This window comes from Azolla caroliniana, unplaced genomic scaffold (genome assembly GCF_043228905.1).
Source record: "Azolla caroliniana isolate FFs.n. ecotype wild unplaced genomic scaffold, voAzoCaro1.0.p SCAF_11, whole genome shotgun sequence".
NCBI lineage: Eukaryota > Viridiplantae > Streptophyta > Polypodiopsida > Salviniales > Salviniaceae > Azolla > Azolla caroliniana.
The window spans coordinates 9,766,647-9,789,593 of NW_028230446.1; the positions used below are offsets into that span (position 1 = coordinate 9,766,647).

Consider the following 22,947-nt stretch of genomic DNA (forward strand, 5'->3'; position numbering starts at 1 on the left):
CAATACCAAGGGAAAACCAGAAATTTCTTGCTAAATATGTTCAAGTATAGTGAATCAAAGACAAAACCTTGCGCGCATGATCATAAACCATATTAAATGTATATACTTACGTCATTAGTTTTACGCAGATATGGCCACTCTAGTTCTTTGGTCATTATGTTTGTTGCTAGCTAGTTAAAATTTCCAAGTGATCACATCTTTTGCTACATAAAGTAGTTCTTTTTCTTCTTAACAAGGTGAGACTAATATCGCTACCTTTTGGAAAATATTGTCTTCAAATCCTTTTCTAATGCATCTCCATTAACCTTACAAAAATAATCTTGGCCTTATCATGTGTATTGTCTATTTGTCCCATTTACAAGGAGACAACTGTACTGGTCTATGAATGGCTTGTCAACTTATGTCGAGCCAACTAAATGCATATATTTGAAAATAGCATGCCACTAACTAATTAAACGCCTTTATGCCATGTGATAAGATAGACATTTGTATTGCACCTAGAGACTATTTGGATCTGACAAAGAAGATAATTGTATCAATCAAGAGTAAAAGATCATTTCAATATACAATAAAGTTAGCCATCCAGAAACTTCCTAAGAATTTTACGAAAACCGTAATGGCAATTCTATGCAGAAAGTTATAGACAAAATGACCTTGAATTTCCAGCATTTCACTTAATCATAGTTGTAAGCATGAACAAGCACATATATTCAGGCACCTATATTACATGTGAAGATGACCTTTGTTCTACTCAACAGTTCTTATCAAGTCCCAAAAGAACTTAGACACTATCATAAAATGTGAATTAGATGTTAGCAATACTCATTCATTGGATTAAGGCAAATACTTGAATTTTCCCATCTTCCAATGATACAATTGGCTACACTGCAGTCACTATTGATTTTTTTCTCTTAACCTGGATTCTAAAGCATTGAGGAAGATGAGAAAACTGCCTCTCGTCAAGGATATATCTATGCATATGTAATATCCTTGAATATATCATCCTCTATGCTAAATAAGTAAGATAGACTGAACAAATGGCATTATCAAAGACTTTCCAGAGTTACTACAGGCATATCATTAGCATAGAAATCCAGATTTCCTGGAGGAAGGTCCACTTTCCACCAGCTTTTCAAAACTCCATATGCATCAATTCTTGCTTTTGTAAAAGCGCCCAATCCGAAAACATCACTGCCCTTGTCGTGTAATGGTAGCTCTTGTGAACTCTCTTCGTTACTCACTGACCCTAATGTAAGCTTACTGTCACCAGTCGTCACTTCTCCTCTTGTGAGAGCTGGACGCAACTCTTTCTTAATAAAGTTTTCTTCAAACATTTTCAAGCATGAGTTGTAATCCTCTGGGTTTTCAGCTTGTTTGACTTTCTCAGTTATAGAATTGAACACATCCATCTTTCTCAGCCTTTCCTTCCCATCTATACTTTGAACTTTGATCCTCTTCTTGTCTCTTCGCACATCTATAAGACCTACTTCATTTTCTGACATGCCCTCTATCTGGTCACCGTTATATAATTTCTGTAAGCTTCGATCAATTGCACGCCTTAACTTCTGTTTGTGAGTTTCTCTTCTCTTCAAACTGGTTTTCATCCTGCAACGAAACCCAGCTAAGAGTGATGCCACATTCACTGCTCCTCCAGCATCTGATTGATCATTCTCTGATGCATTTGCAATAAGTAAATGACCATCTGATGATAGTCCTTCCAAAATTTGGGAATCTCCAGCGAAAATTGCCTCCAAAAGAGATATGTTCTGCATATATCGATCAAATGCCTGATCCTCATCCTCAATGATACTTTCTGTAAAATTCTTGAGCTTCTGGAACCTCAAATGGTTTATGAATGCTGCTTCCTGAAACAAAAAGAGCAGAAACATTTGGCATAAGTTGACTAAGAATTCCACTAGAAGAAAATGTTTACTGCATTAAATTATCAGGATTTCCTCTTATAGAGCAGAGTTATTTGAAGATTAAAACCCTTCATTGACATCAACCCTAAACCCTCAAATAGATCATTTACAGGATCAAATTATCTTATTTTCCTCAAAAAGGGAACAGAGTTATTGCACTAAATAATGAGGAGTCAGACCTTCCTTGTGATCAATCCCATGGGCTTGACAGTTCTCAATCTCAAATTATCATTGACGTGGGCATGTCTGACAATGGAAGATACAGCTGGTGGATGTGGAGGCGGTGTTGAAGCAACGCTTGGTGGGGTCTCACCACCAGGTTTTATTACTGCAATGTTGCACACAATTGTTTTCAAGAGAATAAAATGGAATAAATATCAAGAGTTGTTTTTATGTCCAGTACTCTGAGATTGTCTTGTCTAAGCTCTACTATTACTGTCTATGGCTTACCATGGATGTGGCACAGGTTTTTGGATTTCACACAACATCCTTTGCAACAATTGAAAGGACACCTGGATCCAACAATACCAAATTTACCAACTGTTACTCACTGATGTAAAAATGGTAGTTATTCACGAGGTTAGAAATGAACCGACATAGTTAATTTTTCAATTAAAACATTATGTCACTGTTTCCATAATTACATCACATTTGCACTACCTCATAGTATTATTTTTATAGCCTGGTGTGTGCCTTATGTTGTATTTTTTAGTAGAGGAGGTTTTTATTTCCATTTACACAAAAAACATGGGTAAGAGTAGAACTACAAACTCTTAAATATTTTCCTAGCTTAATTAGCAACCACCGACAAAACATAATAAATTCAGACACAGCAAACATCTATAAACCATGCTCCTTGAAATTTCAAATGTCAAATACCTATTCAAACCAACAGTTATAAAATATTTAGATACCACCATCTACTTCTTTATTGTATGGGCACATCATGCATTATTATCACTATGATTTATCTACGTCAATGTGTCTTTATGTCCTTTTATTTTTCTTCTCTTCTCTATTCTCCTCTCTTTTTATAGATAAGTGTGCATTATTCAGACTTACATTTCAACTCAATGCCTCTGAAACCATTCAGCTTGAAATGAGACATTTTTGCAGTGACATTATTACAATAATATAGCATTTTATTACAATAATATATATAGCTTGAAGTGGGAGACTAGCGTCAACCCGATTTATTTGTACTTGGATTGGTTTTTCGACGCATCGACAAGCAAAACCACCGACGGTCCTTGAGGTGAGTGTTACTGGAAATGCATTTCCCCAAAAGGCAAATAATAAACATGTGTTTTCTTTAATAAGTGGGCTGAAACAAGCATTTCTCCTCCATGAGTAATGCAACTATGATCCACTCTTCCAGCCCAACGTCGATTCAGTCCACCAATCCTTCATGGCCCCTTCCAATAATCCTACATTGACTGATTTTGTTCCTTATGGAGAAATATGTAAGTTATAATCATTTTATCCCTAGAAAAGAACCAGCAGTACTCCCTAATTTTTTCATCGGCACAGCAACTAAGTGTTCAAGCCCCCTACTGGGTGCACCCTGGGTATGGGCTTCTAGATACACAAAATTTGCCCAAAGTTTCAAAGAGGACGTTTTCCCAATACAATACTCTCCATCTGAAGAATATATAGCAGCAACTGGACATTTCCTTGTGACCATTTCTTGTGTGTTTTTCATGTCACATGTGGTGAATACAGATTTAGGTGTAGGTTGTTGGTTTCATTGCGAAATTTCTGGAAGGGAACAACATAAACTTTTTTCTTTTGACAAACCTCGTTTCTTTATTTCCTGTGGTTTTGGCAAGTAAATACAGAAACACCCCACTTGATGCTGAGCAAGATAAATTTGTTGTTCAAAGTTATCCTATTTTAAAATCATAACCAAAACCTAGTTCTAGATTTTAGCCGATTTTCTACCAAAAAGGAAATTAATGCTGGAAAAATAATAAAAAAACAAAAATAAAAATCATGTGTACCATTTCAAATATGATAGAAGAGGGAAGAAGAAACAAATCAAAACAACGAATTCCACATTATAGACGAAGAAAGGAAAATAAAGAGAAAATTTTCAAGTTCAAGAAGAGAAAACACAAGTTAAACAAGGGGGGGGGGGTGCAGCGGGAACAAAAGAATGTAGCGAACCTGGATTTGGCGATGTTGCCACAGACAGAGCATAGATGCTTCTTCCGACCTCGCATGGAGATGCTTCGAGGAGTATCCATGGATGAAGGGGGCAAGGTTGCCAAGGATCCTCCGCCTATTCCTATACCTATACCTATTCCTGTTACTGGCGTAACAGTGGTGGTCACTGTGGGTGTGGTTGCAGGTAATGGTGTTATCGCAGCAGAAGAAGGGGATGTCTCCATCGTCGGCCTCTCTGCTTCTTCTTCTGCTTCTATCTCTCTCTCTCTCTCTCTCTCTGTGCGATGCCTCCTCCCCTGTTTCCAAAGAACTTGGAAAGAAGCCCAAAATTACTGCCCCAAGTTATTTAAGCTTACATTTTATTATGTATTGTTTTGTTGACCCCCACACACACTACATGTAGAAAGAAAGAAATATTAACGTCTTTTAAGAGGCCAAAATGGCCTATAAGACCAAATAAGAGATTACATCTTAAGTGTAGAGAAGAAATAAAGAAGCCATCATCAACATTACAGTACATACATACTTCCTATCATGACTCGTCATGTTGTCTCTCTGTCAAACCAACTCTTAAGGATGCATGTTTGTTTCATAACCCCCCCACCCCCCCCCAAGCTAAGATCCCTCCGATTGGTGTCACAAGTTTTCTAGTGTCATAATTTGGAGATTCGTTATTATACATGTTGTGTTGGGATCATGGGGAGCAGAAATGATGTTGTGCGAGTTGAGAGAGAGAGAGAAGTGTGTGTGTGTGTGAGTACAAGAAGACCATGAATATAGCAAAAGGATGTATTCTTGCATTGAGTCTCAAATGTAGTTAATGGACATACAATAGTAATATGGCTTTTATCCCTCAAATGTACATGCTAATTAGGGTTCATGTTGTAGTGTGTGTATGTAGCAATCAACAACGGTTCGGTTTTGAACTGAACTGAACCAAGAAATGGTCCAATGCGGTTCAATTTGAGCCTTTATCAGCTTAACGGTTTCTAGTTTAAATGGTTTAACGGTCTAGGGTTGAGGCTTCATTATTTTCTTTGATGTTTTCTTGAATATTTTTTTGAACAACCTTTTAATTTTTAAGCCTAATTTTAGCATTTTAGGAAAAATCTTTAAATTTTGATAAATTAAAATTTGAATTTTGACCTAACTAGAAAACCAAAATCGAATTGTTAGACCGTGGTTTTAACAGTTTGAAAATCTCTAAAACTTGTTTGGTTTGAGCTTGGAATTTGTGTAATAGCTCATTTTAAACGGTTTTGTAGCTCAGTTCGGTTCAATTTAAGTTTTAGTTTTTTTTAACGGTTTGGTTTTAAATAGTTTGACTTTCACACTCTCAAACTATTGCCGATTGTTATGTGTATGGACATAGAGTAGCCTGGTTTTTGCGACACAAAATCCCTAGTAAAAGACTACCATTTGATGCATGAAGTGCTTTAGTTGGGGCTCCCCATATGCACAAAAGCGGAAAGTGGGAAAGTATAGCCAACGTGGAGAATCCAATGTTTTTCACCCACTGGAGAGCCATTGCTATGAATGATGTTTTGGAAGGCTAAGAAATCTCAAGTCAAGTCCATTCAATCGTTTTCGTGTTAGAACTAGAATTCATTTAGACTTAATGGCTCTAGTTCAAAATGGTAGATGCATAAATCCAAACTGAGGTGGTTGAAGAGGTTGCATCAAGGTGTCAAACATTGGTGATGCATTGACATGTGAAGCGCTAGTGTACCTCTATATCCTTGGTCTTCATATGCAAGACCAAGTGTTTTGCTAGTTGGATCATACTTTGCCTATCATAGTAGAGGAGAAGGGGTTGACCATGTGTTGTGGCAAGCCAATGTAGTTAGATGGATTCCTTACTAGGCTTTTGAGGCTGCAATATATTCGACTTCGTTGTTGATAGCACCATCCACTCTGATAACTTTGATATCCATGAGATCGATCCTTTTGCATTTGTATCAACATACCCTAATGTCGATTTCTGGGTGTTACTGCATCCAACATAGTCTAGGTTTGTGTAGCTAGGGATTTGTCTCTTTCCTTTTAGACCACATATCAACTATTGATTGGTTGTCCCCTTAATGTATTATAACATGTGCCTTAACTACTTCCCAACGACGTCTTTCAAGGTTGAATATTAACTTGTCGGCCAGATACATTGCATATGTCAAGGCAGTTCTAGTCATGACCATCGTGTACATGAAGCTACCACCAACTAACATGTAGGGTTTTTTTATGAGCAAAACCACAACAAACGACATGGTATAATCGACCATAGTTCTCTAACCTGAAGATTAGTAAGCATGGGATAACTCATAAGGACTAAAGGGTAAGGATGAATTACTCTCAATCCTATGGTGAGAGAAACTTTTGAGTGTTTCATCACTTGACCACTTCTAATGAAGTAGTCAAGTGTGAATAGACAATGACCTAGGGTTTGAGGCTATAAAAGAGGGCAAGCTACCTTCACGAAAGGGATAAGAGTTATTAGGTTTAGGCAAGATAAACCCATAATTGGGCAGGATGCATGATAATTTGTGTGCTTCAACAAACTCTAAAATTAATTGACATCAAGCCTCAACTACATCACCCACCTCTTTGACCCCTAAATGAAACAAGGGATTAAATTCAGAGCACAATCTCTCCTTTCCAGGCCAATGTAATAACTCTTTTTGCGAAGAATTACAATGATCTCCTTTCCTAGCTAATGGTTTCCATAGAAATGATGAGTGCGCTTCATGCCATGAGATAACCTAGTGTAATCTTAAGTGGAATATATCCATTCAATAATTGTCACCATGATGCATTAATTATTTTCTTCCCAATGATGTGTTATACCCCCCCCCCCCCACCCCCCCTCTCTCTCCCCATGTGCTAACATGTTTCAGATGTATTCTTCTCGTAGGGTTTTGTCCTACAATGGCAAACACTCGTAAGGCGGCCACAAAATCCGGGAGTATGATCAATAATGATCCATGATTACCAACTATTCTTGATGCCAATGCAATAAACTCGGTCACAATGGACAAAATGATTATAAGTCACTTGATTTCTCTTCCAGAAACCATAAACAAGCAAGGTGAAGAGATTAGAACACTAATGAAAGAGAATGCTAAGCTCCAAATTGTTGTCATTGAGAATGAAAGTCTTAAGAAAATGGTTGCAAAACATGAAGATGAGATTCAAGAATGTAAGAGAACTTCATTCGAAATAAATGAGTGCCTTAACAAGATGCAATGTTGGAATCAAAATATGTGGAAGATCAAGGGGGAGGAGAAAGAGAGAGTGGCAGGGGAAGAGTAAAAGGAAAAGTCACAATAGACCACACCAATACGACCCTTGAGAGCGTCCTTCAAAATTGGCAGCTCTTCCAGGAGGCAACATATCAGATTGTAATGCCTTGTGAATGAACCCACTAGATCACTCACTTTATTCAACTGCACTCTCACATACATCATATGCATTCTTATTCGAACTCGTATATAAGGAGATGGAAAGGATGTGGGAATAAATCAATCAAGGAGAAAAAACTTTGGTTTCTTATCCCTTATGTGGAAGGTTATGTGGAAGGTGTCTCATTCATTGAGGTCAAAATCAAGGCTTCAAGCCAGAGTTTGGTAGAGATAAAGTGACATTCATACGATTGAATATTAGGGTTTGACTTACTTAGCCATAATTGCTCCTAGACTCAAACGAAAGATTAATGGCATGGAATGAGGGCTCTAAATCACCAAGTGAAAGAAGAAAATTCAAGAATGGAGAAGAGGTACAAAAGTCACCATGGTCTAGCTTTTATAGCTTTTTACAAATGGGATGGGTTCCTTTTAGATTACGGTGCCCATTGGCTACAAAGATTTCAATTGAGATTTCTCTATCTCGTGTTTCTTAATGTCTTGTTGAGCTCCACGTCTCTTGTTGGTGCCATTGTCTTCACAACCTGTGTCTCGGGTGGTAGATACTTAACATCCCCCACAACGTAATAATTGCACACTCCTAGGTGCATAGTATTGGGGGGTGTGTCTTGGGTTGAGATGGTGTCGCGAAGATTTTCACGGAAGTCTTGTTTGGGCGGGACCATAGGGTCATGGACTAGGGAATTGGAGATGGGGCAAAAGAACTTGCACCTCGTCGAGCTTTCGACTTGTCTAGTGTTCGGCTCGTCGGATATTCACTCTCCGGATGATCACTCTTTGAATATTCATTCTTAGAATGTTCACTCTATGAATGCTCACTCTACAAGTGTTCACTCTTCGAATGTACAATCCGATGGTTAACACGTTGTCTTGAAGATTTTTAGCAATGGTGTGAAAATCACATAAAACATATGAAATTGAGTGTGATTCATATAAAACAATAATAATGAAGATACTAATTTATAGTAAGTTTAATATCTTAATACAAAAAGATAGAGGTCTTGAAGAGCTTTTGGATGCACTTTACTACATAAGAAACGAACATCTAAGTGTCAACTTATGTGGGTAAGAAGTTTGCAAAGACGAAGAGAAAAATAAAGTTGTGAGATATCCCACATAGATAGGAAATAAGGATCTCACCATATATAAGGTAGAGCAAAAGCTATTATCTTTGTGTCTATGTGTATAAAGTTGTGAGATATCCCACATAGATAGGAAATAAGGATCTCACCATATATAAGGTAGAGCAAAAGCTATTATCTTTGTGTCTATGTGTATAAAGTTGTGAGATATCCCACATAGATAGGAAATAAGGATCTCACCATATATAAGGTAGAGCAAAAACTATTATCTTTGTGTCTATGTGTGGAGCATAGAGACTTTAAGGTGACTTGAACTAAGCTATTGGATGAATGGGTGTGGCTTGGCTACTTGCAAAAGTTTTGGCCAACCAAAACTAGACCGACGATGGAGCGAGTGAGTCGGCAACCGGTAATGTAACCGGCATCCGGCGTCCGGCGACGGGCAACGTAACCGACATCTGGCGTCCGGCGACGGGCAACGTAACCGGCATCTGGCGTCCGATGACAGAACCAGGATCCGTTGTTCGGCGACGAAACCGGACGGTAACCGGCATCCGGCGACCGAACAATAATTGACATCCGGCAACCGCCGAATGGCAACCGATGACGGAACCGGGATCCGACGTCCGAACGGTAACCGACATGCGGCAACTGGCGACTAGATGGATAAATAAATAAATAAATATTTATACAATTACACAAGGAAGGATAGTAAGGATTTGAACCTTGCACCTCCAAGTTGAGAGTCAATAAGCTTACCACTAAGCCAACACATTTTCTTAGAATTATATTTTTATCATTGTAACTTTACATGTAAATTCTCATACATGAGAGCTAAAATGAGTGACATGGATATCATGCACCACATGTAATACATGAGCGCCAAATGGCAAACATGCATCTTATGCATGTCTTCTACCCTTAAATGCATGAGGGCATCTATAAAAGAGGGGAGGAATCAAGTAAAATTTTTGGGGGGATTTTTATCAAGCAAGCTTTGTACTTTATATCAAAATTAATATTAAGAAGAAATTCGTTATCCAATTGATGTATTAATCTTGTTCTTCAAATCTAAAATCAAGAGTTCAATCTTAATCTCCCTCTCAATCTAAAATCAAGCGTTCTATCTTGTCTCAATCTCTCTTAAATACTTTCTCGCTAAATCTAGCGTAAACTTCAAATCCTTCCGGTCCAGAACCCCAACGATTCCGCCTCATGATCTGTGCGTAGTGACGGATCTTCACGACAACGTGAATAACAAATTATACATGAGATTGAGGCTAAATATGGTAAGCACTTGCACTCAACCCTTTTTTGGTAGACTCCACCCAGTCCATTAAATCTTTCTTCGTCATCTTGGATGAGTTATCGAACCCATATTCTTCAAGTAAACTTCGTTCAAAAGATGTCATTCCAGATTCACAACCTGTTGCTCTAGGATTCAAGAGTAAAGTCTTGAAGTCACAACCCTCACGAAGCCTGTGATTTCTCACCATGGGGATACCTTTTATCTGTATTTCAATCTTGTAGACTTCAAGGTATCACATCACATCTTTCTCGTCAGAGCACCCATTGATGTCTATGATACTATTGATGGCCATGCCAAGGCTTGTGATATTATCTCTTTCTTGAAGCATTTGGTCCATCATCCTAGCCATTGATTGGGCTAGATTATCACTAGAGACTCTGATATTCGAAGTCCAAGTCATGTTCCGCTGCCACTCTTTCACGTCGAGCTCACCAAAGATGTCGCGTAAAACCCGCATGTGTGTGCTACTTGAGTGGGACCACATGGGTCTTGGACTAGGGAGTTGACGGTGTCGTGAAGATTTGTGCGGATGTCTCATTTGGGTGGGATCTAGGGAATTGGAGATGGGGCAAAAGAGCTTGCACCTCGTTGAGTGTTCTACTTGTCAATCTTTTGGCTCACTCTTCTGATGTTCACACTCTTCGGATGTTCACATTCTTTGGATGTTCACTCTATGGATGTTCACTCTAAGGATGTTCACTCTTCCAATGTTCACTCTACGAATGTTCACTCTTCGAATAAGCTAGGGTTTTAGGTGTGATTATCACAATATGATGGTTAACACGTGAATAACAGATTATAAATGAGAGTGAGGCAAAATATGGGAAGCATGTATGAGATATGATACACAAAATCAGTTTTTTACATCAATTCAGGGTAATACCATGTTTCAGTGGTTTTTATAAAGCTATGATTAAGAACGAAAGGGAAAGTAATTCCCATGATAATGATCTGCAAGTGAAGAATTTGTAGGAGTATCGGAGATGAGAATCCTTGAGTTTCGGTGTGAAGAATGATTTTCGGCTTCATTGCCTCTTTCGATCTTGAACAAGCACACTCTCTTGGTTGAATTCCCTTCTAGCTCTTCCCTCTTTCCAGTTTGACATCGCTTCCGCCTCCTTTCTTCCTTTCTTCCCCCTTACACAAGCCCTACTACGGGGTTTTATAGATTTTCCCAACTCATGTAACCATGGTTATTAAAAGGTAACTATGGTTAGAGTTAAATTGGACACGATGAGGCGAGATGTAAGTGAGATGAAAATTGTATGCCTAACGAAGTCATGGGCCGATTTATGTGGTGGGGATGTGGTATCCAACTCATCTATTATGCATTTGATGAATCAAGAGAAGAATATAGAAAGCGTAGATGTCCGAGAATTGAAAGAATGGGAACGGAGATCAAAAGAACATTGTCATCCGTGGGATTAAGGAGGAGAGTATGGAAACACCCGCATCCCTCGGAAAGACCATTGGTGATATCTTTAGCCTGCATTATGGCATGTCAGATGTGAATGTATATAGGGCACATTGAGTTGGGAAACAAGATGTTACTCACTCTGGAGAAAGTACTATTGTATGCACAATCAAGGATGATATGTGACAAGCTCAACATTGGCCAATCGACTGAAGAAGCTGAAAGACGGATCAGATATAGGCCGATTGACTAGGCCCGGATCGGTTGAAGAAGCCGTAAGCCAAATCAGCTGGCCGGGTCAACTAGAGGCCGATTGGCCATTAGTAGCTATATACCTATTTGAGTAAATAGATATACTGTAGGAAATTAGTGTCAATGGTTCATTCATGAGCATTGAAGTACTTGTCAGTACTTCAGTCAACAGATTGTCAGAGGGGCTTGTATAAAGAGTGCTCACTAAGCACATTTTGATGTACAGAGCATTATTATTTTGAATAGAATTTTGTGTTGTTTGGTCTCTCTATCTCTCTCTCAGTTCTTGAACATTGAGAGTCGCTACTCACTTTCGCATGTATCACATGAAATGTAATATTTTTGGTCTCATCAATCATATTTGAACTCTGAAGACGATAATATAATCTATCTATCTATCTATCTTATCTCTATGTTTACCTAACTGTGTGCTATCGTCTATCAGAGCCAACTATGTCTGTTGATTAGCTTCCACATTTATCTCTTTTCATGGTATTAGCGCGCGAGTGTTGAAGAATCCTTTGTAGCCGACGAGCGCTTCCAACATAGACAAACTTTTGATCTCCGAACAAAGATTCACAGGAACATGGACAGAGTAATGGGCAACTCCCTTCTGTCAAAGAAGCTTGATAGGAGAAACTATGCATCTTGGGCATACAAGATGCACCAATACCTGCTTAGACACGGGTACTAGAGCTATGTCGAAGGAGCTAACGATGCAACACCAGAGTTGACACACAGACTTTCCAGCCTACGAGTAGGCGGCGAGCATAGTCTTGTATTGCTTCACATCCTGTGTGAACGGCCAACTACTCGGCTATATCCAGGACACCAAAGGATGCTTGGGCGAATCTGAAGAGGATTTATGCAACAAGCACAACGGCCAGGAAGTTGTAGCTCAGATAGGAGCTAAACAACATCTGATAGAGAAACTTGTCGGTGGCTGATTACACCTCCAAGATCAAGGAGATCTATGATTCTCTTGGGTTTATCAACATGATGGTTGAAGAGGACGAGATGGTGCAGGTCTACCTCGGAGGTCTAGTGCAGAAGTTTGGATCATTCCGAATGGCAATTTGCATGCGGGAGAAAACATCGTCATTCGAATTGTAGTCGATGCTTCTCATCAAAGAAAACCATGTGGGTGTGTCAACGAGTATGCACGCTGACAGAAATATGTTGTAGATGGAGGCAGATAGGCCATGACATCATGGTGAATGAGGCGGATCAACACACAATGGAGGCGGCTGATAGAGGAAGTGCCTACAGTAGTGGACCTTCCACAAGTAGGGGGGGTCGAGGTGGAGATAGAAGCCGACAAGGAAAACCGATCGATTGTTGGTATTGTGGCCGAAAGGGTCATAAGGAGAGAGTGTTGGAAGAAATAGGCTGATTCAGACAAAACCGGATTAAGAAGAGTAGACTCTGAGACATGGTAGAGATCGCATTATGCCGAGGGCTCAGGGTAGATCGGAACGGGCCCTGCATTTGTGATACGCACAAGGCAAATTCGATGTGGCGAGCACCTCGAAGTTGAACGAGGTGTGGTACATGGATTCTGGAGCATCCAACCACATGACGAACCACAAAAGAGTGGTTCTCGACTTTGGAGAAGCTGGAACAGCCGTGGGTTGTCGACACCGGCAACTACACCCCTCTCCCCATGAAACATGTTGGAGACATCCGTTTGAGCCAAGTCGGCCAAAGAGGAATCATGAGGAATATCCGACATGTCCCGACAATCACCAAAAACCTTGTGTTTGTTGCCGAGCCGGTGAAGCTGTGACGGAAGTAGAGGACAGAAGAAAGAGATTTGGAGTTTAGAAGTGGTGTGAAAGCAAAAAAGATATTATAGAAAATAAAGTAAATTGAAACGTTGTAATAAGAATAGATATTATGAGGTGCCGAATACGGAAGGATGTACCGATCCGAGTGAACACCATTTTGTATCAGAACCGGATACCTATATAAGGGGTCCGGATTGTATTCCGAAAGGGGAATACATTGTGTTTGCGACTAAGTCTTAGTCCGGGATAAACACAAATTTGGCAGCCATGATTTCTACACAAAGCAGTGATTGATGGAGGATGGATGTCATCTAGACAAAACAACGACCCAATAACCAAACGAGCGAAAAGACTAGCCGATAGGCTACAGAGACGGGAGGAATACCAACAGGCAACCGAAGAGATTTGATAGGACTGATCTTTCCCTAGAATGCTTCGGAGGGTAGTGGAAGAAACAATTTGCATACAAAATCAACGTCGTTTAGATGATGAAAGGAGTATAACTAACATTGCCGATGCCGAATCCACACTGCAAAACTTAGCAACAGAAGCGGGGGACTTGACCGCCTTTTCGGCATTAGAATCGGAATCAAAATGACACGAACGACGAGCGGAGTGCCAAGTCCAGTTATCATTCCAGTCACGGCACCCTGGAGGAGCCGGAGGAGGAGGTGTTAGAATAGACACCACCAGTAGACGAGGACATTAATACACCAACACCACTAGAGGAATTGGGGACAGAGGTGCCGACACTACTGATAGAGGAAGCAGTTCTGGTACAAACACCGCCGGCTACGACACAACGTGTCGACGAAGAAGACACGATGTTGTATCCTTACCCGAAATACAACAATGAACCAGATGCAAAAGCCCATGTAAGAGCATTTCTAATGACATGGCAAGAAAATCATGTCTCACCGTGACTTTCAGAGGAAAAAACGGAAAAATAAAAAATTGCAAAATTCGGTTTAGTGCCGGAGGGACAGGCCGCGTATTGGTGCTCCCAACATAAACCGGAAGATTTTGCCACATTCCAACAACTGAGGGACAAATTTGTTTGACTATTCCACTGCCAAGTTGCCCAGAGAGAGCTAATTGGCCAATTCTACACAACCTATCAAGAGGCGAATGAGACGGTGCCATAGTTTATTATTCGATTCCAAAATCTACACAAACAACTTACGTGGTCACCATTAGAGGAAGAAGTGAAGGAAATATTTTTGACATCTCTACAGGAGCCACTGTAGACGACATTGGTGTCCTAGATTTTAGGACAAGTACTATTACGGGCATGACCATATAATATCCCATAGTATTCTATACACATATCCACATGTATAGAATACTATGGTAAATTCTCAGGATATTATATGGTCATGCCCGTAACAAGTACCATCGACCAAGTCATTGATAGGTTGCTCGATATGGATCGGGCACAAAATAGAAATAGCATGACGATGGGAACACTACAAAGAGCCCTGCAGAAGGAGGAAGATCTCATATTCCGGCAAGCGATGTAGTGCACAATGTGCCTCAACCCTAACCACTCTCTACACTTGAATGCACAATGAGGACACATTGTGCTCTATGCCATTCAACACGCTAGATTGGTGTGAGTATAATCTGTTGAATAGACCGGCAACACTAGTACGACAAATCGAGCCCCGCGATGAACGACAACTAGAAGAAGATCGATTCCGACCAGACACCCGTTTCCAGCAAGATGACCGGTATGGATTGGATGGAAGATTTCGGTACGAGGACAGACAAAGGATAGAAGATTACCAACGGGACAAATACGATCGAGATTACTCTCCAGACTACGATCGGAATAGAAGAACAGAACAAAGATATTCTAACCGGTATGGGTACAACAATCAACGTCAGAATTATGACCCCCGACATGGCAAACTCAATCGTCCGAGCGACCACCATGATCTCCTGCAGGATTACTGACAAGCCCCAAAGGCCAAAGAAACAGTGCAGGATGACAAGACATTTCGACCAAATTCATAGAGAACGGAGGAACTGGTGTGGATAGTTCCCAGAACGCAACCAATAGTAGCAGAAAAAGGAGAACTGAGTGGAACATGAAAACTGTACTACTATTTTTGCTGGCAAGATGGACATTAGAGTAGCCAATGTCTAGTCAAAGCAAAAGACAAACAATTGGTAGTGAACATGGTAACAACAAAGGTGGCCGGTGTGCAGTAGCAAGTAACCACATGATCAAAAGGAAAGACTATAGAATGGGAAGCCTAGGAAGCGGTAAGGAAGACAACCCAAGAATGGGTGGAAAAAGCTAATCAACAAAACTGGTGAAAAAACCGCGTCGGAGGACGAATCACATAGTGACTGAGGATCCGACATGGCTTGATCTCGCCAATTGTCAAATTCAGATACCTTTAGCCAGACTTTTACAATTGGTACCCCGATTCAGTGATGCAATTATGGCTACGCAGAAGAAGGAAACGCTAATCGCAGCCCCAGTACAATTTACCAATCCAAGTGAGGGACCCGCGGTAATGGACAAACAGAATCCGGTGGTGACGGTAATCATCAAGGGAAAAGTGTTACTCGGCTGGCAAAGGAGCTAAGGACGCCGAGACCAGGGTGTGAAAAGGAGAATTATTAATTGGGAATCTGTTGTAATTATTAGTCTTAATATATTAATATATGAGAAGATGTGGACGGACCGATCAAATCGGTATGCCGATTCGGATCCGGACCGATCCCGAATAGGTGCCGGTTGGCACCATTTTGTACTTCGCACCGGTGACCTATATAAAGGCCCGGTTACAATGTAGTCATTAACGGAGAGTAATATAAACCTTTTGTTTAATCATTGAGTATTGTTCACCGTTCTGTGCTTATTGTATATCTTACGCGTGTTAATGAAGAACCATGGGAGGCGAACCATGTGTCACAACGGTTAACCGCAGCCGAAGAGGAACGATCTAAGATAGCCGAATTCGGCATGACATTGGAAGGACCGGCCGCCAAATGGCACCGGACGCAGGAGCCTAGCACCATCACCACCTTTGCGGACCTGAAAGCTAAATTCTTGCACTTCTTTCAGAAGGAGGTGGACCAGAGAGTGGGCCTATTTTATACCATCCGACAGGACCCTGGGGAGAGCATTCTGCAATTTGTCATCCGGTTTCAACGGATGCACATTCAGCTTACCCGAGCACCTCCGGAGGAAGAAACACAAGCTATATTCTTAGCCACGCTCCGGGAACCTCTACGTACGGTATGCACGATCATCGACTTTCGCACAAGTATCGTCGACCAGGTCATCGACCGGGTTAGAGAAATGGAGAAAACAAGCTCTTGGCTAACAATGGGAGCACTCCAACGAGTGTTACCAACCGATGAGGATCTCCGGTTTCGACAGGCCATTCAATGCACAACATGCCTAAATGCCGGACACTCAGCACTAGAATGTACGTTGCAGTCACAATGTCTACTGTGCCATTCCAGGAACCACACAATGGAGTAGTGCGAGTACAATTTGTTGAATCGCCAAGCACCACCGGTTCGGCAAATCGAACCACGGAGTACCAAGGAGGTGGAAGAAGAACGTTGGAGGCAAGAAGAGCAATACCGATCGGCACAGGATGTCCGGTACAGGGACAACCCTGACCGGTATGAGAGATATGATCGATACCGGGATTATAATGGACGGTATGAAAGATACAATCGGGACCAATCCCCCGGTTATAACCAACAACGGGAAGCCTACGGCAGACATGATGACCAGCCCCGTCAAGAGTATCGGAACAAAAAGAAACGCCATTTCAAGAAAAGGGGTCACCTACGGGAACCGGAGAAGGGCGCCTCAAGCAGCCAACCGGATCAAAGCCCTGCCGTTACCGTAGGTCCTCCACCAGGAGCAGGAAACAATGCCAAATCCAGCACTACCCGGAAAGCATATTGCTACTATTGCCGACAAGAAAGACATTATAGTAATCAATTCCCGGCAAAAAGCTATGATAAACGACCGGCGGTGAACATGGTAGTCGCCGAAGTCACCGACCTGCAGCAGGTAACCACAAGATCGAAGGGTAAGGCGACGAAATGGGTAAAAAAGGCGAATGCGCGAAACATGGCAGAGCTTGCGCAGCAAAAGGAAAATACCGAAGAGCTCGCCGGCAGTAGTTAGCCCGAAAATGCGACATGGCAGGCATTGCAAGAATGCCAAATCACGCTGCCATTAGGACGGCTCCTGCAGCTAGTGCCCAGATTCACAGAAGGACTCAAGACAGGCATGACGGCAGGAGAAACACCACCGGCTCCAACATTCTTCTCAAATCCGGAGGAGGGACCGGCAGTAGTACACACAAACAGTCCGGCGATCACAACCATCGTGAAGGGAAAGGAGTTACCCGGAACAGTACTAGATGGAGGATCTGGCGTCAATGTGATTAGCCTTCGAACGTGCAAAACCTTGGGAATCCAAGAGTGGGAACCATGCCCGTTCTGACTGCGGATGGCGGATACAAGCTCACTGCAACCGACCGGCTTGATACGAGATTTGGATGTAATGATCGGCGGCCACACATTTCGCATCTCGGTGGAGGATCCGACGTCAATGTGATTAGCCTCCGAACGTGCAAAACCTTGGGAATCCAAGAGTGGGAACCATGCCCGTTCTGACTGTGGATGGCGGATACAAGCTCAGTGCGACCGACCGGCTTGATACGAGATTTGGATGTAATGATCGGCGGCCACACATTTCGCATCTCGGCAGTAGTGCTACAACTACAGGCATAGGGAGCTTACCCACTATTGTTGGGGCGGCCGTGGTTGAAAACGGCGCACATTAAACAAAACTGGAGGAAGAATATAATCACCTTCCGGCGGGGAAAAGCAAAAGTACGGGTACCAAGAAGGAATTGACACTCCTATATGCCGAATGCGTCAATATGCTGGACGGATTAGCAGACGAAGAGGTAGATCAATACTTGTAGGATAATCCGAAGATCGTACCTCTGTTTGAAATCGACATAGCTGAAGCCATATCACCATACATACTGCCACTGGACAGAGCCGACGAGGAACCAAATAAAGAAGTGATCGGGGAGCTATGGCAATCACAAGAGGTGCTGGAAAGAAAAATGGCCGTATCGCAACGGGTCAAAGCATCCCAACTAGAGGAGGTAAATCTAGGAACTACGGAAGAGGCGAGAGCAGTGCACATCGCCAAGGAGATGACTCCAGAGAACAAAACGGCGATGATTACACTTCTCAAAGAATTTCGGGACGTATTTGCTTTGACTTACGAGGAGATGCGAGGGCTCGATCCTCAGCTATATCAGCATCAGATACATTTGAGCAAAGATGCCAAACCGGTAGCACAACGGTGGTACCGGATGAATCCAAATTACACCGCCAAAGTCAAGGAGAAAATTGACAAGTTGCTGAGGGTTGGCTTTATCCGCCCCGTAAAGAAATCTACATGGCTGAGCCCGATAGTAGTTGTACCAAAGAAAAACGGCAAAATTAGAGTTTGTGTTGACTACCGTAAGCTTAACGCGGCGATGGTAACAGATGCATTCCCACTCCCATTTACGGATGGAGTTTTGGACGCAGTCGCCGGCCATGAGGTATACAGTTTCTTAGATAGATTCAGCGGATACAACCAGATCCGGATGCACCCCGATGACCAGGAGAAAACAACTTTCCTCACCGAATGGGGAGTGTTTGTTGCCATAGTAATGATGTTCGGACTAAAAACGGCGCCAACAACGTTCCAGAGGATCATCATGGAAACATTCGGAGAATTTATACTGGCATTCATGTAGGTGTTTTGGATGACTTTGCCGTCTATAGCCGGGAAGGGGATCACTTCCAGCACCTCCGACTGTGTCTAGAGAAATGTCGGGCTTACCGGCTAAGCTTGAATCCGGCAAAATGTGTATTCGGAGTGTCAAGCGGGGCGCTATTAGGACACATTGTGAGCAAGGAAGGAATTGTCGTGGACCCGGACAAAGTAAAAGCAATCTTGGAGGCACCGGCACCGACAACGGCCAAAGCATTAAGCCGTTTCTTAGGCCAAATCCGGTGGCATAGCCGAATGCTCCGGTATCTAGCGGACCTAGCTACACCACTGCATGTTGCGGTACACTGAACACCGTTCCAGTGGACCGATACCGAAGACAAGGCATACCGGGCACTCAAAGTACTATTGTCGCAAATGCCGGTAGTGCAACCCCCGAATTGGGCTAAGGAGTTTCATGTGTTCATGGATGCGTCCGACATTGCAATCGGAAGTGCGCTGATGCAACTTACAGAGCCAAGGTGGTACCGGCATGTATATTACGTAAGGCGAAAGTTATCCCAAGCCGAACGAAATTATTTCACCACGGAAAGGGAAGCTTTGGGCATGATCTACAACGTGACAAAATTTAGACATTATTTGCAGGGATCATTCAGCACTCCTCTATTTAGTTTCCAAAGCGTCACTAACCGGTAAGTTGGCACGGTGGACGTTACTGTTGCAGGAATTTGAGTTCGAAATATTCCACCGACCCGGCATATAGCACGCAGTAGCAGACCATTTGAGCCGGTTAGATTCCGGCGAACTGGTGACGGAGTCCTGAACGAGTTTCCGGATGCTGAGCTATTTCGAGCCACCGCGGAAACGACAACAGATGAAATGGTGGCACAAGAAGATAAGTGGCTAACGAATATGCAACAATTTCTGAGCACTGGATTGCCTCCGGAGGAGATGAACCGGGACGAGAGGAAACGCCTGGCAGTACAAAGACAACACTTCTATTTAGTATGGGACATGCTATACCACAAAGGCACGGACGGTATATGACGATGGGCGGTGCACATCGACGAGAAGGATATAATACTACGAGAAGCACACTGCGGAGTCGCCGGAGGCCATTACGCCGGAGATGCTACGACAAGGAAGATATGGCAGAGTGGCCTATGGTGGCCGACAACATTGAAAGACGTGGTCCGGTACGCTAAAGAATGCGATCTATGTCAGCGAATGGGCTAGCCAACCGAACAAGCTAGGATGCTGCACCAGCCGGTACTGCCGTTAAAACCATTTCAAAAATGGGGACTGGATTTTGTGGGTCCATTCAAACCACCGGCAATGAGAACCGGCAACCGGTATGTGATTGTAGCTACGGATTACTGCACGAAATGGGTAGAAGCCAAAGCCTTGCGCGACAACATCGCGGCGTCGACAACGAAATTCTTGTATGAATACATCTGGTGCAGGTATGAATGCCCGATCGAGCTAATAAGTGACCAAGGAGGGCTCTTCCTCGGCCAAGTGGTGGAAAGCTTGACGTCGTTCTATGCCGTGGTGCATAAACGGATCACGCCATACTATCCGCAAGCAAACGGGTTAGCCGAATCGACGAATAAAACGCTACAGAATATCCTTCGGAAAATCGTCAACGAAAACCGGACAGACTGGGATACGAAGTTGCATAGCGCCCTATGGGCTTACCAAACAACTTACAAAACAAGCATCCAAACCACACCGTTCCGGCTAGCATTCGGATTGGAGGCCGTCATGCCGGTAGAGTTCTAGGTCCCGAGCTTGCGGATTCAGATTAGGGAATGGTTAAACGAGAAGGAATCGGAGGCAATTCGGTTAGCAGCTCTGTGTGAACTAGAAGAACACTGACTAGCGAGTATCATGCACCTGGAACTGGAGCAACGACGAAGAAAGACGTTTGTGGATCGCCACCCAAAAGGAAATGGAAAGATGTTTGGAATCGGCAAGCCGGTACTAGTGTTCCAGACCCTGATGGGCAAGATGCCGGGGAAACTACGGTTTTGGTGGACCGGATCGTACTGGATCACACGCGAGTTCAATGGATCCTACCAGTTAGGGACACTTGCTGGCGAGGTCCTGGGTAAGTGGGTCAACGGGTTTCGACTAAAGCCATACAAGGGACCCATGCCGAGGAACCCATTTGAACAAGGAAAGGCCGATGCCGAACCAGATACCAGCATACCGGAAACAACGGTAACCCAATTAGCAATCGGTAATAACGAAGCCGGTAAGGGGGACAAAGAGCCGGCACATGGGTTGGATAAGAGGATGGCAAACCGGCACGAGGCCGGCAAGATTCCTCATTCGGGTAAGGGTCCGATAGGACTGGAGACGAATTAACCTAACAATTGATATTAAAAAAAATAAAAAATAAAAAAAACAAAAAAATCGAAACGAATCAAAGAAATCATGCAAAGGAGTGGTGGAAACGGCCATGCAAACGAGGAGTAAGGAGGCACTTCAAAAAGGTACGAGGAGGCTATGAACAGGGCATTAAACCACCGCCACATGGCACGTAATGCTATTATAGTACACGACCTGCACACGCAGAGGCTCGAAAAAGGCGCCAAGATGCAGAGAGAAAACTCCCCCCGCATCGAGACCTTCTTCTTCCGCGAACCAAGGAGCACAAATGCACACAGGAGCTTAAAGATCATCAGAATAGAGCCAACACACATAGAGCTTCCTTACACAGAGCCTCCTCACACAGAGCTTCCTCATACACAACCCTCACCAATGCTGTCTGACCTCGACGCAGACATGGACTGCCAGACTCTCTCTGAGGCCGCCAAGAAATGGCTACGACAACACAGATTGGAGGGGTTCCTCACAATCATGGGCGCACCACCACACAAAGAAGCCGACAAGATCATCAAAGAAATTGACACCGAGCTTATCATGGAGGAAGCGATCCGTGCACTAACAAGCCTTCCGGAGGGGGGCATCTGTACTATTGACAACCCTACCTCCGAACGACTCATCAAATACTTTGACGAGTATTCTCTGGCCAACAAGGGCTATAGGACGCAGGGCGGAGAAGATATGTTATTCCGAGAAATTTCCCGTGTACTCCATGAGTTCGGCCACGTATACCTTCGACCCCCCGTTATGCCTCAGAACCGAGCAGGCTTGATCATCGCAACATACGAAGGGGTCAAGGTGGATTGGCTGGTGCTGATCGCCGACGGATTGTTTGCGGCTATTGACACCGTAAGAGGTAAGGAAGCCAAAGAAGGCCGGAAAATATGGCATGCAGTGGCGCATTGGCTCACCCTATTGGCGCCACCTGTCAAGCCTGTCCAGACCAAGAAGCATGGAAGAGTAACGGACGACACCTTGAAAGCTGCTTCAGAACGATAGCAGTTGTTGGCTACCAAGACCACTAAGGAGAAGACAGCCGACACGGAGCAGGCGGCGAAGGAGCGCGCCATCCGGAAGCAGCCGACGGACAAGCAAGAGGAGACACCGGTGCGGTCCCTGAAGAGCACACTCCGCCGACCGGTGCAGCAAGAAACGGACACCCTGGCGGCAAGAATGAATGCCGGGACTCAGGAGGAGGAAACGGAGGAAGAACCTACGGAGCACCTCCAACGGCGGCCGAAGAAGAGCGCCGCAAAATCAGTCGAGAAGCGTTCGGACCCACAGAAGGATGGAACGCCTTTACCCCACATTGAGAATCCCACGCCAAGGGAGGAACCGGTCTCAGAAGCCCCTGCACAACAGGCAATACCAGTGGGTCAAGAAAGGGCAAGCCCCAAAATGCAAGCGCCGGTAAGGCATGTGCCACCTT

At 43.3% G+C, this 22,947-nt stretch overlaps 1 protein-coding gene across 1 annotated transcript; it reads right to left on the reverse strand.

Moving 5' to 3' along the window:
• Positions 1-637: 637 nt before the first annotated feature.
• On the reverse strand, positions 638-4,352 carry LOC147857731 (electron carrier/iron ion-binding protein). The gene is made up of 4 exons (XM_087327485.1): positions 4,089-4,352; positions 2,373-2,434; positions 2,102-2,250; positions 638-1,865 (listed from the first exon to the last, which is right to left on the reverse strand). The coding sequence occupies exons 1-4, from the start codon at positions 4,310-4,312 to the stop codon at positions 1,047-1,049; spliced, it is 1,254 nt and encodes a 417-aa protein (XP_087183611.1). The 5' UTR covers positions 4,313-4,352; the 3' UTR covers positions 638-1,046.
• Positions 4,353-22,947: the final 18,595 nt, after the last annotated feature.

What these genes read in the sequence shown, in the direction of transcription:
- LOC147857731 (XM_087327485.1), bottom strand. Translation starts at nt 4,312, where the DNA reads ATGGAGACATCCCCTTCTTCTGCTGCGATAACACCATTACCTGCAACC. An exon ending in GGCAACATCGCCAAATCCAG is followed by an intron (nt 2,435 to 4,088) that starts GTTCGCTACATT and finishes TGTTGGATCCAG; the next exon opens with GTGTCCTTTCAATTGTTGCA. An exon ending in TGGGATTGATCACAAGGAAG is followed by an intron (nt 1,866 to 2,101) that starts GTCTGACTCCTC and finishes TTTTTGTTTCAG; the next exon opens with GAAGCAGCATTCATAAACCA.